The following is an 18650-nucleotide window of genomic DNA, read 5'->3' as shown; positions in this document are numbered from 1 at the left end:
GCCAATAACTAAATAGAAATAATAATATGTAAAATGAATTGATATATAAATCTATTTTGTCATGTAATGATAACTTGGCTTAAACATGGTTGGTGTCAAAATATGTTCTATATTATGTGGAAAAAAGGGTGATTGGATATCCACACCATTTTGAAAATTACTAAATCGCAGGCAACATTTTAGAAGAAACTATTAATTTTGATATATTACAAACGAAAGTATGAAGGGTGTTAAAATGTAATTAACTTTAAAATCCAGGCTATATGGATAATTGCACAGCCATTCGATATAGGAAAGGGACCGGCACAGCGCATCGCTTCCCGAAACAACTCATCGAGACTATAAAATGCCGTAACGACGCTTTCGGAACCATCGCGCGTCTCCAAGTTCCCGATTCATTTCGCCGCTCGAATCCGGTGGCGAGGTCGATTCTAGCGTATCTGATCTTAATTCCTAGGATATTGCATTCATTCTGTGGAATTTCGATTTGAATGCCCCGATTTGAATGCCCCAACGTTTGTGTCTCGACGATGTTATCTAGCTCCCAGTTATTTATCTTCTGGATATGCTTTCCTGCAGTTTCTTGCGAATTTATTATAGTCGAAATTGTGGGGATTTCCAACTTCTGGCCTTGATTATTCTTATGGACGGGGAATATTCTTAATGATATCTCGTCATTTTCATCGTTTGTTTTTGTTTGCGCCGATTTCGAGGAATAAGTGTTTGGAAACTTAGGGTATTTGTTGTTGTCTCAATGGATTAGAGTAATTATTGATCACCATCTTATGTATGAACGTCGAGGCTTTCTAGTTTTTATATTAGCAAATAAAGCTTATTAATATTCCATTGATATTAGTGTTGCATACCTCTTGTCTGTGGAACTAAATATTTCACGATCCTTGTTTATGCTAGGTTTGGTGTGGGTTTATACTGATTTATTCTTACCATGTTATTATTTTTGTTCTTTGCTACTATAGTAAGGTTCACATTCAGGAAGCTTTTGAAATGTTTTGGGGGAACTTTTATTTGTTTGTAGAAGCTTAGTTCTTCATTAATCATGTATGATATGTATTATGTCGTGTTGCTGAACTGGACTGAATGCTTGGAGGTTTTAATCAGGTGGAACCATTTCAACTGGATGTGGTGAAATCTTCACCCTTGTATGGTGGAAAAATGAGTAACGTCTATTACAGAACTGAAAGATCTGCCTCAGGTAAATGTATCAATGATATTGATCATATATTGAAATCATCTTGTTGACATTCCTTTTACAAAAGAAAAGACCTTAGGTTTGAATCTTAATCGTAAAAGTTCTCTGTTTTCAGAGGCCATCCATTCATGTGGTTTTATGATGAGAATTTCTGCAGTATGGAGCACCATCTGATTTTTGAATTTACTAATGTTCATCAAATTGTGGTGCATACATGTGGCATTCAAGGACCTTTTGACTAATTTAAATTTATCTTCATGACGACATATATTTGAATGTGCAATTATGAAAACTGGACAAATTGGTCCAAATGCTAATTTTGTATACATGTTTTCTTTTTGGTGTAAGTTTGGTTTCCAGTGTTTGGAGATTTTTCAAAACCTTGTGGACTTATGGAATTTATTTTTAAAATAGTTTTTCTTTTGATGCTTCATTATTCATTCTATTTTATGTTGACTGCAACACTAGGTATAATAATCACGCTGATTTGATGAAATTGGCAGTACAAAATTCCAAAATTACAATTTCTTGTTAAGTATGCAGATACATGGCTATATAGTTACAGGGAAAGCATAGTTATACAATGCCAAAAATATATGGATATAGTTCCAGGACAAGCATAATTTTATAATGTCAAAAGTACATCGATATATAGTCTCAGGACAAGCATAGATTTAAATGCCAAAAGTACATTAGAAAATTTTTTGTGTACATGTTGACTAGTAGCTCATGATATGCTTTTCCGATGGACCACGGTCCTGATCATGAAAAGTCTATGTTGTATGTGGTTTATACAAGAACCAGAAGCTAAATTCCCTTCAAATACTTTGTTACAACAGTTCAAAAGAAGAAAGTGAAGGAGCTTATGCTCAAAAGTGACAATCGAACCTGTGCTGATTGTGGTGCTCCAGATCCAAAATGGGCGTAAGTAACATTATTTGTTATGCCTGTAAACTCCAGGCACATCGCTGACATTATTCAGTATGAAATATAATTATCTAACTATTGGTTTTTCTTCAATTGGAGCTAACCCACTAAGATTATGACACATCTTTGATCTTAATACAGATTACTATAATAAGTTAAATTCTCCAGGTTTCAATTTTCACCTTCGAATTGTCACCTGAATTACACTAAACAACAAGTCATGTTTAATAACTATTTGGGGTGAATTATTTGAATCATATTCCAGCATTGGGCCTTAAGTATAGCTATAACATTAGCAGTACAGTAGTAATTGTTAACTTAAATCTCTTTAAATCATGATAAGTTGAGTTTCTGTTGGTTTCTTTTTGTCCATTTATTAACTTGCCCATGGAACTCACTCGTTAACACTTTCTTGATAATTTTTTTTTATTAGTTTTCTTATTAACTAAACGGCTGCACTTAAAATGAGATAAAGAATTATGTGATAGAAGTTCAAGATCATTTACAGAGAGGTGCCTACTCTTTTGACAAATGTTAACGAAATCTTATGGTATGCTATGCCAAATGTTAGTAGGCACAAAATGGTGTAGAATATGTAGTTTTCTTGAGGAAATACATTTTTAGAAAGATGCAGTAATTTGTATTTTCTCATATTTGTATATACCAACTTCTTGTCTCCTCATTCGAAAAGGAAGATTTTGTAAGACTATGGTATGGCCATCCATATTTTATGGATTTGGAAAGGAATATGTACAAGATGTTAATTTAGTAAAAATGAGAATCTTGGAAATAAAAAAATGCTAATAATCAAGAGCATTTTGTGTCCTCCAACAGATTATAAAATGAGACATAATAGGTTGAGATTGTATTGACATGTTCAAAGTCGATAAATAGATTCTAATTAGAAAAATTGAATATATTTGATTGGGGGGTGTAAAGGGTAGAGGAACACCTAAAAGAAAAAGCTGAGAATCTTTTTTCCATCATATCAAATAAATTCAGTGTCTAAACTTCAACGGTGTATTCTCTTTATCTATTGAGACAGTCAATTAAAGAAATATAGTTGAAGAAGTTATAGTACAAAATTTTTCGAATTCTGGAGGGCTGTTTCTGGTTCCCTTTGACTATAAATTTAATTGATAATTGCAAGGCCTACAAGGCAATAAAACACTATGGAAGTAATACTTAAGTGATAGCTTCAAAAATAATTGGCACAATGCTTTATTTATATATCTGAATGATGATTTGCTCGTTACTGCAGGTCTGCTAATATTGGCGTCTTTATCTGTTTGAAATGCAGTGATGTTCATAGGAGTCTTGGGGAAGACATTTCAAAGGTATCTTCACCCACCCACCTCTAGTTGGAAGACTGGAGTCTAATTTTTCACTAGCTATATCTACGATTTTTCCTACATTAACCTGAAATTACTAATGTACCAGCAAAACATGTCTGTGTGTACTCTAAGACTCCTTATATAGAAAACTATGCACCATCCTAAATAGAGTTTTGTTTTGATCAAGGTTTAAATTAACATTTTATGCTGGAGTTTCAATTTTCAGCCATGCCAACACTCAGCATGCTTCAAAGCATGTTGAGATCAACTCAAATCAGCTTTAATCCTATAATGTCTTTCCACTTAACTTGTTTACCATTTATTACAAGCGAATATCAATTAGAAAATAAACCAAAGTTTAGAGCAGTAGGTCTCAAACATATAACAAACATCTAATATATATTTCGGTTGGCTATTTGGACTTGGACTTGAACAAACACAATTGGAATTGGAACATACCAATATTGATGCATCTCAATTTATCTGACCCTGGTGTCACATCTTGTCAATACCACCGGAGACATGCCCTTTTCAGTTAGCACAACCAAAACTATGTCAGCATGGATGGCACAAGTATATTTACCTGTGCTTGCTTGCATGATATCTGTATTGATTGGCTGTTGGAATGGTACAATTTGGCCATATCAACGATCTTGATCAACACTTGAAAGCATGGTTTTGATAACAGACAACATGACTGGACTGTGGAAGATGGGTTTTAGCAGCTTCGGATTCTTAGCAGCAAGAACTGGATTTAGTTTAGCTGCAAGCATTTTGGATTTAGAAAAAGAGATGATGTTTATTCCCAACTTTAATTTTCTTTCAGATCAATAAAATTGTGTTGTTAAAACACCATTTTTCTTTAAGGTTCATTCACTTAATATAGTAACTGGTATAACTTAAAATCTATAGGTATTATTAGAGGATGAAGAGTTACTTAGATATTTTTGTCTTGCTATTGTAACATTCAGGTTTTATCAGTGACTTTAGACGAGTGGTCTGAAGGTGATATTGATTCCATGTTTGAGGTTGGTGGGAACTCTTATGCTAATTCAATTTATGAGGCTTTTCTTCCCAAGGATTATCGAAAGCCTAGATCTAACTCAAGTTATGACGAGCGGAGCAAATTCATCAGGTGCAGGATGCAGTCTACAAGCGCAAATATTGTCTATATTTTTATTTATCTCTTTCTCTCTCTTTGCAGATCCAAGTATGAGACACAAGAATTCTTAAAACCAAGCTTGCGTATTGTGTCCTCGAAGATGTCTTTCAGTTCTGCTGATTCCAAAAATAGCATAAATTACAGGATTGACTCCAACAGTTCAACTAAGTCAGTAAGTTTTGCATGCTTCATCTGCCCCTTTAGAAGTGATATAGGGTTTAGGGTTCTAAACTATTATTTGTATGCTTTGTTATCGAATATGACTACAAAGCATTAATGGTTGAATCATTATCCTTGATTGTAAGGTTCTTACGTTGATAACAGGTAGAGACCAGACAATGCATTGGAGATTTAAAGGTTAAGGTTGTAAGAGGTTCAAATTTAGCTGTTAGGGATATGTTTAGCAGTGATCCATATGTTATATTGACTCTTGGGGAACAGGCAAGTTGTTCAATTTTAGTTAATGAACCTTCACCATCATATCTTTTTTTGTTGTTGTTGTTGTTTCATGTCTATCTTAGTAATTATTTCTTCCCTGTCCTGCCCTGATGTTAATTGGTTGTGTGACTATTTCAGAAGGCTCAGACAACAGTAAAACAGAGCAACTTGAATCCAGTGTGGAATGAAGAGCTTAAGTTTTCAGTTCCTGAAAATTATGGTGCTTTGAAACTGGTTAGTTTGAGTTGTTTATATTAGGAGAATTCATGAACACGCTTTTGATGAAGCTTTTTTTTTCTCTTTTTTTTCGATGGAAGCGCAGAAGAGTAACTGATTCACGTTTACACCTGTTTTTCTCTGTTTCATCCAAACAGCATGTATATGACCAAGATGTTTTTTCTTCCGACGATATAATGGGTGAAGCTGAGATTGATCTTCAACCTATGATCACATCTGCTATGGCTTTTGGGGATCCTGACCTTCTCGGTAACATGCAGATCGGGAAATGGTTAAAGACAAATGACAATGCACTGATGGACGACAGCACTATCAACATTGTAGATGGAAAAGTAAAACAAGATGTCTTTCTGAAGTTGCAGAATGTGGAGTCTGGAGAAATAGAATTAGAACTAGAATGGACTCCGCTGGATGAATAGGTATGGTCTCCTTTTATATTACGTCGTATTAGTACCTTCTGTGAAATGTATTGTAGGCATGTAGATCATATAAAAATGTATGATTAAACTCTTATTTTAACTAGTAGAGTGTATTTATACACGGATGAAATGTATATGACTTTTCATTTGCTTAGCAGCAACCAGGACATAATTACACTTAGCAGCATACACAATAATGCAATACTTACCCAAAACTTAATCAACAATTAATCCAAAACACACCTCCGTAATTGGCTTTCCTTTACTATGTCTATCCCAGAGCCACCACCCCTCCTCCTCAGCCACATCCGCCGGCGGCGAACCCGATCCTCGATCTCCCGACGTCGTACACCACGCTAAAAGTCTGCTGCTGCGTGTTGCCGATTATAGCCACGTCGCTGGAGGGCGCGAACGCCAGGCACGTCGTCGACGTATCCACGTCGATCATCACGTTCTTCGCCGGCAGCCTCAGCGCCGCGCCTCCCTGAAAGACCAACTCCACCGGCGGCACCGCCAGCCTGCTTAGGCTCCCGACGAAGCACGTGTCCAGAATCGAGTACGCCGGCGCCCGCCGGTACCCGTTGAGCGCCGCCGCTACTGCTCGACTCAGCGCGTCGTACACGTTGCTGGGAAGCCGCGTGATGACGGTTCCAGAGTCGATGATTGTCTGCGTGCTGCTAGGCACCGAAATGACTCGGCCGTTGACGGTGATGCTGGTTAGCCGGAGGAAGTAGAGGGATTCGTCGAGGGAGCTTGAGACCAAGGGGGTGTAGGAAAAGCGGCCGAGGCTGGAGGAGCCGATTGAGAGGTAGCCGGACGAGGAGGTGGAGGGGAGGCAGTAGGAGAAGGCGTTTCCGGTGACTGGCGCGAGCTGGGATAGGAGGGAGAGGCGGTTACGGGCAAGGCCGATGAGGCCGGCGGAACGGCCGAAAAGGCCCTCGTTGTCTTGTCCGCAGCCATAGACGAACCCAGATAGGCGTTGACCGCCTGCCAGGGAGAGAACATCCTTGCTGAGGTAGCCGACGGAGAAGGAGCCATCGCCGTAGCTAGCCTCGTAGATGCACACGTTGGAGACAGAGCAGGCGGGAGGATTGAGGGTGCTGGACTCGAGGCCGCCGCACTCTGAAGCCGAGCAGGGGAGTGAGCGGTAGGTGGAGGAAGCAGAGGGATCGAAAACAGAGCCGACCTGGGAGTGGCAGTAGATGCGGCAGGGGGAGCACTGGACCCATGAGAAGGAGGAGCCGGTGTCGACGACGACGGCGTAGGACTTGGACGGGGTGCCGAGGCCTATGCGGGTGATGTAGTTTCCGACGCCGAGGGAGGTTCCCTTTGAGAGGGGGACTGAGACGGCGTCGGGGCGGAGCAGAGGGGAGGAGGAGGCGCGGGAGATAGTGGCGGTGGTCTTGGAGAGGCGGGAGGAGAGGGCTTGGACGCGGGCATCGTCGTGGGAGAGGATTGTGGAGAAGGGAAGAGGGGCGGCGAAGGGGGCTGGAGAGCAGGGGCTCCGCGGGTGGTGGAGGGTGAAGTGGAAGCCCGCGCTGTCGTTGAGATGAGCATGCCGAGCAGCTGTTTGATTGGAGAAGAAGGGTAAGTAAGTCATTTCCAACCGTCAAAACATCCAATACATTTTTTTTAAAAAAAATTTTAAGTGCTCCATTAAATTGGCGTTGGTCAAGATGAAAAATAAAATAAAATAATGATATTGTGAAAAAAAGGGATTATTGACAATTAAATAGTGTATAGTGGTCCAATAATGGCCCTTGCACTTGAAGACCTTCCAACACATCATTGCAAAAAATATATAATAATAAATGACAAGGAAGAAAGGAGATTAAATACTTTCTATCTTTAGTTCTCTACAAAATAATTTTAATATCTTAATATGATCAATCCATGAATCCTCAATCCATCATAAGCTTAATATGATTATGTGTTGGAACTAAATTTGATCAATCCTTCTTTTAGAACATCAAGAACAAATTAATAAGAAATTAATTGAGACAAAAAAGAGTACCACTAAATTTGGAGGTGCATATGGAAGCATCCGAAGCAAACGCTCTTCCGAGAAGAAGGAAGAAGACGAAGCATAGACGAAGAAGCAACTCCATCTCTAGTTGGCCTACAGATTTGAGGCCTTAGTTGGTTCTTTCACACGTTAATTAGTGTGATCTTTATAGAAGTTCAAGACGAGGTCACGGTGGTTGGCGGTCACGGAGTGGCTTTCTCTTTTGAAAACGAGTAGTGGGTAGAAAATCCAAATGTCAGCTAGAATTTCATAACTAGTTTCTTTAATAATAAAATGCAAATCCATGGAGACCACACTATTATTTTATAAGAGAAGTTGGCCTTATAAAGTTGACTAAAAACTTCATCACTACTCAATTAAACGACCAAACTATTAACCAACTAAAGAATCTAATGGCAACGCTTGAAAGTCCCTAGATACTATCATGAATAAGTGGGACCCATATATGTATGGCCCATTTTGGCCGAGATGCTTCATGAGCGTAAGCAATCAATTATAGCTAGCTGATGCTTATCCCTTACAGATAAAACTATAAGTAATTAAGGAGTTTTAACGCTAACGCTGCTATAGGACATGTAAAGGATATGCATGTAGTACCCAGTGAACTGTGAAGTACGCACCAGGCCGTGCGTTGTTTTTCGTTCGGCATAAGACTTGATGCCTAATCATAAATGACAAGTCACAGTCACTATCTTTAGAAAAAAATGAATGAGAAATCATTGATGGCCTTTAAAACACACTGAGAGCTACTACCACTTTAAACATGCGTGTACGTAAGCCACTCTTGCATGAATTGGGGACCTCTCGCTAGAAAACTAAACATGAAAGCACCATATAGATATAATATATACAGGTGAATTAGAAGTGTTACCAACCATTTAGTGACCATGTGACATGTTTGGAATCGGCAAGTGTGGATATCAATCTAATGAATCTGAAGTGACAAGCAAACTTCCAGATGACTTGTGAACAAAAGAACTGGTCAACGGCCACCATCAAGTTTGCTCAAGAGACGTGCAAGACTCAGATAAGCGCGCGTCAGCATTAATTATTAGAACGCTAAAATTGTATATTATAGGAAATATTTGATGAATATTCTGCGTATCCTTGATTCCAGTAGATTCTCTCTTCTTTTCCAGACGGCAGTCTTGGAGCCATGTGTTCCGCAAGCTAGGACAAGTTAAATATAATCTCAATATTCGACCTTAGGGAGGTAAACAACAGTTAAATTTTATAATATTAAATTTATTTAATAAGATAATTAAATCAAATTAAATTTAAAATAATTAAATTATTAATCATAATTATTCAAATTTGATATTGTTTTTTATTAATTTGTGTTTGATTTAAATTTAATTTGAATTTGATTCATTTAAATGTTATTAAACTTTCAATTTAAGATTTTTTTATTATTTAAAATTTTAAATTTTAAATTTGTTTGATTGGATATTAAATTTGATAATATAAATTTATTTATTTATTTTAAATATTTTTTTATTTATTTAGTATGTTGATAAGAATATTGTTAAAATATTTTAAAAGTTTTTTTTATTTATTTATTCATGAATATTGGCTAAATATATATGTGTTCAAGTTTATTCATTTACAAACTAATAAATTATTTAAATTTATTTATTTAATTTAATAAGTTATTTTTGTGTATATTGAATGTAATATAAAATTTTTTTATTAAACATTAAATTTATTTACAAATTTGATTCATTTATGGTCCTAACCCTAGTTACTTTAATTTGTCTAAATCCTCCCATGCTCGGCCCAAGAGGCCCAAACCATACGGGCCGTCTGAATCCCAGCCTCGCATTCCTTACCTAATCGTGCACCCACACTTTTGTTAGCTTAGCCGTTGGATTTGTACGAAGGCGGACAGCGATGGATCCATTAAAATATGCTCGGCGGAAAACCACGTGGTAGATATCAGACCCCTTCCTTGCGACTGTAACGGCGGTATAGCTCGCTGCTGCTTCCGGATGCTTTACCCAATTTATCCGAGGGGCCACGGTAAGGGCGATGGCCATGAGAGATCTTGTCGACGGAGGGGCTGCATGCGCCGTCCCCGTAAGCGCCTCATCCTGGAATCCCTATGACGCCCTCTCGCCAACATGATCTTTGGATCATCGTCTAAGACGCAGGTAGCTTTCTTCCTCTTATTCTTTTTCATGTTGTCCCTCGCCCTTGGAATTGTGATTCAGTGTTATGCATACACCTTGGTGTTCTCATTGGAGTCGAAAGCTTGATGTTCCTTTTCTTGTCTTGGGACTTCTTTGCTGATTAACGACGCATCTTGAAGTTTGTATTTTTGAAATCGTTGTCAGCGAAAGTTGCTCATTTTTTGGTTTCCAAGTTGCTCTTGGGTTAATGTCGAAGCGTCTTTGTTCGCCTGAGCATTAATCGCATGTCTATATCTGATAGAAATTTCACGTTATTTAATCCAGCCCAAATCTTGAACTTGGATCTCGCCTGCTAATCTGCATGAAAGACCCAGGAATCAGAATCCTGTTTGATCCAGTTCACTTCACAAATTGACAAAGAAAAAGAAAACTCCTTATGACCTAGGTTGAATGACCAATTTTTAATTTTTTTGGAAACTCTGTATCTCTCAATTTTTGGATTTTATGTTACTCTAGAAGGTACGCAAACGATCATCAAACTGTATTTTTATTTGTGTTCCAAACAAGGTTTAAGTCCTACTTCAAGCTTGAATTTCATTGGTTGATGTGAACGAGGCAGTTTTGGTATGGTGTTGGAGTGTTGATGCATGGTGCCAATGGCAAATTGGAGATGAAGGATGGAAATGAAGAAGAAGAAAACAAAAGAGCAAAAACATAAGAAGATAAAGACAACTAAATACGTAGGGGCAAGATTTGAAGTATCGTTTAAAGTTGGAGTTTCAATCACCAGTTGGAAGCTGGAATAATATGATTTCCGTGCTGTGTTGTGATGACACTAACCATGCTTTGGCATGAATCTATCATGCTGCTAGAGTGTAGATGCATGGTGCAAATTAGGGGTTGAGAAAGGGGATGAAGAAGATAAAAACAAAGAAGATCAAACAAAGGAAGAAAGATAACTACATACATGGGGACAAAGTTTCAAGCATTGTTCCAAGTTGGAGTTTTAGTCCCCAGCTGAAATAGAATGATCTCACACCATTGTGCTGATACATTGGCATGCATCAATCATACTGAGTTAAATTCGGCATGCAGGGTCTTATTTCCCTATTTATTAAATAGTTTATTTACTTATAAAAATAAGATGGTAGGAATTAGATAGTCAATTGAATCAAATACTGAATAACCTTATAAAAAATTAGACAAATAATTAGATAGAACTAAACGTTGTTGTATTATTGGAATATGTTAAAGTCTAGATTGAATTTAGTTTTATTTTACTTATTAATTCTCGTTCACTTATTGTTAGAGTTTTATTGTTCTATTTATTCCTGTATCTTGGCTAAATTCTTTAATCAGTGTTACTAGTAATGTGCCACTAATAGTCAATTGTTTAGTCCTGCATGTGAAATCTAGTAATTCACTGTCATATTGGGAATCCTATAGTAAAGGTACCCATGTATGTATATTATAATTGTTCTCATTAATTAATATAATAGATTTATTATTCACCTCGACTAAGCATCAAAACAATGTTCTCTCTATTCATTGTGATGGCCCAGCCTCTCTACTGCCACACCTCCCATCTCCCATTTACTACAGAGCTGATGAATCCTAACAATGTATTTAGCAAATTGTAAATCCATTATTTATGTTATAAAAACTAAACTGACCCATTATTTTCTAACAGATGTCAAGGTCAACTGAATAGAAAAGCACCCAGAACTGGTTTCCTGATAAAATTAACTGCATAGGATGAGCCTGACTATGATGACCTATTCAAAGTAATCAATACCTACAAGTGGATATTTACCTAGTAATTATCACACTGCATCAGGTTGTTATTCATGATGTCAACGAGTAGCATGGTGATTTTTGATAGATTACAGATGGGTTTAAGGCATTTTTGAAATGAAGAATGATGCCTAACTTGTTTCAACAACCAATTTAAGGCATTTTTGAAATGAAGAATGATGCCTACTCTTTCACTCTTACAGTCGTTTTTCTTCTACTTGTTCAGGGTCTGTACGAAGAATCCATCCGATATTATGTTAGAGCACTTGCTATGAATCCAAAAGCAGATAATGCCTAACTTTCTATTCCTTTTTATTAACTTATGAGGAAAAAGAACACTATCCAAAAAGAGTAGTTGAGTTCAATCTCTGTTTTCTGCAGGTGTGCATCTCGGAAACCTTGATATTCTTCAGAAACAGTTTCCACTCAAATTTGATCCCTCAGTTTGGGAGGGTTCTGGTCGGAGGATTATGTGCATACAGGGTGTGACTCATCCATGTTGATGGCCTCTTCATTCTTAATTGTGGATGGCCATCTCATTCCTGTTTTAAATTAAGAAAACATAAGTTGACTTCAGAGTGAAAAGAACAAGATAGAGCTTACAATACATCATTTTGTGGCTTTGAGTTGAACATGCCTAAATAATATCCTGGAGTAATATGTATACGTACATGCCATCAACCTGTAAGGTGTTTGTTAATTGGAAAAGGCTTGAATGCCCAAATCACTCCTGTTATGGTCTGAGAAATCTATGAAGAATTTTGAAAGATTGTAGAAGCTCTATAATATCATAAAAAATAATGCTCCAGCAGATGAATGATTACATATAATCAGATACTTTTTTATGTTAATAAACAATATAGGAACCAACTTTAGATATCGAGAAAAATATACAGGCAAAACAAATAAATGAAACTATGAAGATCCAACTGAACAACCTGAATATTCTGTTTGTTTTGGGTTTCGTGTCGGGCTGTAAGAATACTCAATTTTTCCAAATCTATTAATTCGATAGGTGATCTGAGTGTGAATGTCACGTCGCTCTATAGATAACGTTCTAGAGTTATATTTCTATTGGAAGAAAAAAATTAATCCGTAATACCTAATAATTAAAAATCGACTGCTTAATTACGGAACAATTGCATTTAGCTCTAAAGATAAAAAATTATTTCTTATCACTGAATGTACTTGTCATCATTCACGATTTATGTCGCTTAGTTAATCTGTTAGCTCGAGCTTGCCAGACTGAAATTATTTTAAAAATTTATTAATGTAAGTTAATTAAATAGAAAAAAATGCTTTTCAAAATTTTTATTTTTTAAAGATATTTAAAGAAAATTTTAGAAAATATTTTAATATCCTAAAAATTAGATATAAAAATTTAAATTAAGATTGACAAAAATATTATTATTTTAAAATATGTACCGTTAAAATACCTTATATATCTAAACCCGCACAGGCTTAATTCGGCAGGTCGAATCGCACTCGAGTCTGGCACAGCGCGACCCAATCTTTAACGGGCCATATCGGATTTCCGGCGGCCCGGTTTGGTACCTCTAGTACAAGGTGGCGACGTCCGTGAGCCAATCTATTCGACTCACGTGGACAAATTTCCAACGTCCGATTCCTCTTTCAGCCAATCGGATGGCCTTGCCGCGTCTTATTCCCGTTTCTAGAGTCTTCTTCTAACCCGCGTACGAGGCTCATAACGGAAGGCACCATTAATCCTCAATTAATCTCAATCAATGCCTTAACAGGACGAAGGTTATTTTCCCCTCCTCATTTTTTTAACCTTTAAATAAAGGAGGCGAAGAGATTCGAACACCGGAGGAGCAAGCGAAGCTCGAGGGAGCGGGAGCGGGAGCGGGAGCAGGAGGAGGGCGCGATACGCTTCCGTTTGGTCGGCTCATGGATCCGCCGTCGGTCGGTATGGCGATGTAGGCCGGCCGAGCTTTGCGGCGAGACCTCCGCCACTGGTGAGTTGCTTCCTCTCTGCCGATCGCGATGCCCCTGTTCACCAGGTCTTTAGACTTTTTCTTCTTGAGATCAAGTTGATAATCATTCCTGATCTCGCGTGCTTCGCCTGATCTGTGCGAGTTTTGGCGTTTTTTTTCTGATTTTTTGGTGGCACTGTGGGGACATGAAGGGGTTGGCTTGATGTCGGGTTAGAATGTTTGAGGCGTGATTTCATTTGGCTAGAGAGGGTTTTTGCCTAGATTATTGTGCTTTATTATCTGAAATTTTTGGGCATTTTACCAGATGGAAGCTTTGGATCTGCCCCCTCGACGCAATGGTGGGAGTTAGTACAAATGAATAGAGAGAGCGCTTCCTTATTTTTTTTTTGCTGTGATGATAATTTTGTTTTCGTTTTTTCTTTCTTTGGCGTTAAAATGGCAAAGAATCTTTCTGCTTTCGTTTTGGTTTGATGATCCCTCGGAGTCAGTAGCTGTAACATTTTCTCTACTTTTATAATTTAGTGGACAAGCTTAACCCTTGATGCTGATCTTTCAGTCACTTCGTCGTGGGTGGGTATTTAGTTATTTGATTTGTTCTAGATGCCTCATTATTTGGAGAGCAGAATACAAAATTTTATCCGCTGTTTGAACATGCAAGTAACATGAACTTCTGCCTGTCTGATATTCCAACTTGATTTTCAAGTAAACACCTCGTTTTCCGTCCTTTTCTTCTCTTTCGGAGTCAGCAACTGTTGTTCTTGTGGTTTTGATGACACCAATTTCTTATCTAGTTTTTGTTTGAACATTTTTGTAATCGTTCTCCAAGAAGCTGTCTCATGTGGCTTTCTTATGGCTCTTGATCCCTTGCTGTGCTTTCTTTAACTTCTCGTTATTTATATTTGTAATATAGTTTGCCATATGCTCGAACTCCTAATTTCATCGATGTTAAACTGCTATAGTTCATTCTATTTTGTTATAACCCTGATATTGCATTTGGCAGATTCTGTTAGCCTAATGTCCAATGCTATGGCCTTTCCACCCTAGTGCCTGTTGCTCTATGTAGTCCTCTTTTGTTATCCAGTTCTAAACGTAAAGGTTTCTTGGTCGGCTGCAATCTTCTCTCTTAATGAACGAACCTGAATCATATCTTCTCTCTACTACCGCGTCAGCCTTTGTGTGTGGCGTGTGCTCAAGGGAGAAGAGAAGAAAGAAAGAAATTTTCCTTGCCACATCCTCTGTGTCTAACAACAGCGGATCCGCTCGATTCCATCTCCCCTAACTTGGAGAGTCCCAGTGAGACCCAGATGGCTGTTTCCATTTTCAATCGTTCCATCAGCAGTGATTACAGTGGTAGCAATCAAAGTGAAGGGAAGCCAGGTGGGCGGAGACGGGTGTTTGTCCAAACAGAAACTGGCTGTGTGTTGGGGATTGAACTAGATCGTGGAGATAATGTCCACACTGTAAAAAGAAGATTACAAATCGCTCTCAATGTTCCTACCGAAGAGAGCTCTCTTACGGTTGGTGATCTTGTGCTGAAAAATGACCTTAGTGCTGTCCGGAATGATTCTCCTTTATTTCTTACAAGGAACGCACTGCACAGAAGCTCTTCCACTCCATGTCTCTCCCCAACTGGAAAGGACATCCAACAAAGAGATCGAAGTGGTCCAATTGAAATTTTAGTGTGCTCAAGCCGCTGCTGTCAAACAAAGCAGCTGGTTAAGGAGGTTGTGAAGGCTATTAAAATTGGTGTCGATCCAATTCCTGTTCATAGTGGCCTTGGTGGTGCTTATTATTTTAGGAACATTAAAGGTGAGAGCGTTGCAATTGTAAAGCCTACTGATGAAGAACCATTTGCACCAAATAACCCCAAAGGCTTCACTGGCAAGGCACTTGGACAACCGGGATTGAAGAGATCGGTGCGGGTTGGTGAGACTGGATTCAGAGAAGTTGCTGCATATCTTCTTGATTACGATCATTTTGCCAATGTTCCTCCGACTGTCCTTGTCAAAATTTCTCATTCAGTTTTTAATGTGAATGAAGGTATGAACTACGGCACCAGTGGTAAAGGTACTACTGATAGGAAGCGTAGCGCTATAAGCAAGATAGCATCTTTTCAGCAGTTCATTCCACATGACTTTGATGCAAGTGACCATGGAACCTCCAGCTTCTCAGTTGCAGCTGTACACAGGATAGGTATACTTGATATTAGAATTTTCAATACTGACAGGCATGCTGGAAATCTTTTGGTGAAGAAATGTCATGCAGCTACAGGAGGATTTGAGGCTCAGACACAACTCATTCCGATTGATCATGGTCTTTGTTTGCCAGAAAGTTTGGAGGATCCTTATTTTGAGTGGATCCACTGGCCACAGGCATCAATCCCTTTCTCTGAGGATGAGCTCAAGTATATTGCTAACCTTGATCCGGTGAAAGATTCTGAGATGCTTCGGATGGAGTTACCTATGATCCGTGAAGCCTGTCTTAGAGTTTTGATGTTGTCAACTATTTTTCTCAAGGAAGCTGCTGTTTGGGGACTTTGCCTAGCAGAGATTGGTGAGACGATGAGCAGGGAGTTCAAGGGAATGGAAGAAGAGCCAAGCGAACTGGAAGTTGTGTGTATTAAGGCAAGACAGTTGATAGCAGAAAGATCTGTTTTTTCTCCAGTTATTAACCCACATGATGATGATGCAATTCAATTTGACATAGAATGTGAGGAAGATGACGCATTGACTCTGAAATCACCATCATCTTGTTATTTTGGATCAAAAGGAAAAATATCTAAAAATCCACTTTCACGTTTAGACGAGAGCTTAGAGGAGCTGGAAGATGAGGTGAATGGAGAGAGCGAAGTGGAGGAAAATTGTTTCTACCCCTCTAGTTGTGAATGGTCTCAACATGTTCCAAGTCTGTCCGCTTCTCTGAAGGACATAAGCCTCGCCAGAAAGAATCAACATTGTCCAAGAGCTAGCTATGCTGCTACTAGATTTCATAATGGTGGAGGTGCCAGTAAGTTTCAGGTCGGTAATAGTAGGAGCGCAAATGAACCAATGCCCACGAGTGTCAGCTTTGTGAAGCTTGCTGACATGGGGGAGGAGGAGTGGTCTGCATTTCTTGAGAAATTCCAGGAGTTGCTTCAAGATGCATTCCATAGCCGGAAAAGTGGTTCTACTGGCCTGAGACAAAAGCAGAGGTTGGGCACTTCTTGCCAGTTTTGAGTAGAAGACAGGTTTTAAGAGTCAAGAGGTTATTTGAGGTCCAGTTGTTCGTTAGCCCTTTTCTTTGTAGGTGTAGAATATAGCGAAGGGGTTTTCTTAGAATAAGGACAATGTGGTTGTCACAAAAGAGGTGGTCAAAGGCTGTGTTCGAGGTGCGCCATGTGGCTCTACCACCTCTGTATATAACTTTTATGCTTGTTTAAAGCTGTGTTACGTGATGGTGTTATGATGGCCAACCTGTATGCTGTATGTTTCTGGTGAGATACTGGGCAAAAATATTATAAAAATAATAAATAATAATTCTGTGCAACTTCTCTGCTGTTCTTTTAGTTTAAAAGTTTCTTTTGCCGATTTTACTAAGCAGTTCAGAATGAATTTTTTATTCTTGTAAGAAATGCTTTGGATTAATTTTTTTTGCTTAGCTGCTTAGCTCCCATTTTTTTTGCACTGCATGCTTATAATTCGATAGGCATTTGGATTCAATAATATGTTGTATATAGGATGATATTTTTTTAACTGACTTGCAGAAGGATTCAATAATTTAGTAAAAATTTTAATTGTTGGTTTGGAATTAATTTCATAGATAGCGAGACATTCATTTGCATTTTGTCACTTTATGGAAGATTCTCTCATCAGCTGTTTAGTTCTTTAATTTATAGGGTGGGTACCTAACTAACCTTGCTGTCTGTCGAAATTTCCAAGTGGAACTGTAAGATGTGAAGGTTTTTTGTCGCGATTGTTTCAGGTGGAATCTAACTATTAATTTTTCATATCTTGTTCCAGCTGCAATTTACTAAGAATCAAATTACATCGTCCCAAGTCATTCAGTATTCTCTTTGCATGACGACTAGACACTTTCGTCATTGTGTTCATTAGACTAGAATTCCAAATCCCAGGATTGTTCTATTAAACATAAGGTGCATATATGCATCGTTCAGTCTCTTGTTTTATGCATGTGTTTTCTGAACCAGTCGAAACCTCGGTTTAATTATCAGTATATTATTACTCAAGCATATCTGCTGGGTGTCTATGCACCAGACAAACCTAGCTTAGAAGATCTTACCTAGGCCGGTGCATCCTTACGTGTCTTCTTTTTCTGACAAAAATAAAAAGTGTCCCCATCAAGAGTCGCCGACCTCATGTGCCTCCTCGACCTTTAGTTTAAGTGGGAATTAAGCGAGCTAGGCAACAGCAGAGCCCCAAAGACAGTGGAAGCCCACCTCTCCTGTCGGTACGTCGGTTGTGATTCCCCTCAGCATGTGTGACATGACTCCATACGACTAATGATTTATTATTTGCCGTAGCTTCTCGCTCATAGTCGATGCAATGCTGCCACTGCTAAAGTATTAAAGCTATTGGACAGGTGCAAGGTCTCATCTAGTTGGTGGAATAATATACAGAAGCACGTACGGGGACGGCGGCCTGCTTCATGTTGCATGTTCCCCATCCACTTCCCACGATCATGTGTTGGCAAGGCAAGGCAAGGCAAGGTCGCGGCATGGGGCGCTCGTCTTGGTTGCTGGGGAGTCGGAAAAAAACGAGTCCCAGAGTAACCTCAAGACAAGAGTTTGATTACATGGCACGCCATGAATGAGTTGGTGGCGAGCCAGTTTCGTTGAAGATCACGGGGCGTTCAATTCCTATCTCGTCCAAAATGCAATGCTTGCGCAGTCGTCGTTTTCAAGTCTATGCTTACATAATAATAATTAATTACATTGTTGAAAATTATCTACACAATGCATGATTTAACAAAAAGCAAGTTACGCTGTTCCTAGCTCGACTACCACTGCCCGGCTAGATCAGT

General features: G+C 38.6%; 3 protein-coding genes across 3 annotated transcripts; 2 read left to right on the top strand and 1 right to left on the bottom strand.

Annotated features, from left to right (window-relative positions):
* Window positions 1-347: 347 nt before the first annotated feature.
* On the top strand, window positions 348-5741 carry LOC141812530 (ADP-ribosylation factor GTPase-activating protein AGD12-like). Its single transcript, XM_074700520.1, has 9 exons — window positions 348-424; window positions 1120-1213; window positions 2050-2134; window positions 3399-3474; window positions 4443-4606; window positions 4676-4805; window positions 4958-5074; window positions 5210-5305; window positions 5446-5741. The coding sequence occupies exons 2-9, from the start codon at window positions 1174-1176 to the stop codon at window positions 5725-5727; spliced, it is 990 nt and encodes a 329-aa protein (XP_074556621.1). The 5' UTR covers window positions 348-424; window positions 1120-1173; the 3' UTR covers window positions 5728-5741.
* Window positions 5742-5843: 102 nt separating this feature from the next.
* On the bottom strand, window positions 5844-7854 carry LOC141812529 (aspartyl protease family protein At5g10770-like). Its single transcript, XM_074700519.1, has 2 exons — window positions 7742-7854; window positions 5844-7293 (listed from the first exon to the last, which is right to left on the bottom strand). The coding sequence occupies exons 1-2, from the start codon at window positions 7833-7835 to the stop codon at window positions 6026-6028; spliced, it is 1362 nt and encodes a 453-aa protein (XP_074556620.1). The 5' UTR covers window positions 7836-7854; the 3' UTR covers window positions 5844-6025.
* A 5621-nt stretch (window positions 7855-13475) lies between these two features.
* On the top strand, window positions 13476-17064 carry LOC141812584 (phosphatidylinositol 4-kinase gamma 6-like). The gene is made up of 2 exons (XM_074700592.1): window positions 13476-13652; window positions 14632-17064. The coding sequence occupies exon 2, from the start codon at window positions 14936-14938 to the stop codon at window positions 16844-16846; it is 1911 nt and encodes a 636-aa protein (XP_074556693.1). The 5' UTR covers window positions 13476-13652; window positions 14632-14935; the 3' UTR covers window positions 16847-17064.
* Window positions 17065-18650: the final 1586 nt, after the last annotated feature.

The sequence above is a fragment of the Curcuma longa genome, chromosome 19, assembly GCF_044706935.1.
Source record: "Curcuma longa cultivar G26 ecotype Majalengka, Jawa Barat chromosome 19, ITB_CL_G26_1.1, whole genome shotgun sequence".
In the NCBI taxonomy this organism is placed as follows: Eukaryota; Viridiplantae; Streptophyta; class Magnoliopsida; order Zingiberales; family Zingiberaceae; genus Curcuma; species Curcuma longa.
Note: the sequence above shows the minus strand (reverse complement) of the source record. Positions and strands in the feature narration are given on the sequence as shown.

Bases quoted from the DNA above. Each gene is read 5' to 3' on its own strand.
- LOC141812530 (XM_074700520.1), top strand. From the start codon at position 1,174: ATGAGTAACGTCTATTACAGAACTGAAAGATCTGCCTCAG. The intron at 2,135-3,398 runs GTAAGTAACATT...TCGTTACTGCAG, and splicing joins GCTCCAGATCCAAAATGGGC to GTCTGCTAATATTGGCGTCT. The intron at 4,806-4,957 runs GTAAGTTTTGCA...CGTTGATAACAG, and splicing joins CCAACAGTTCAACTAAGTCA to GTAGAGACCAGACAATGCAT.
- LOC141812584 (XM_074700592.1), top strand. From the start codon at position 14,936: ATGGCTGTTTCCATTTTCAATCGTTCCATCAGCAGTGATTACAGTGGT.
- LOC141812529 (XM_074700519.1), bottom strand. From the start codon at position 7,835: ATGGAGTTGCTTCTTCGTCTATGCTTCGTCTTCTTCCTTCTTCTCGGA. The intron at 7,294-7,741 runs GTACTCTTTTTT...CCAATCAAACAG, and splicing joins ATGCACCTCCAAATTTAGTG to CTGCTCGGCATGCTCATCTC.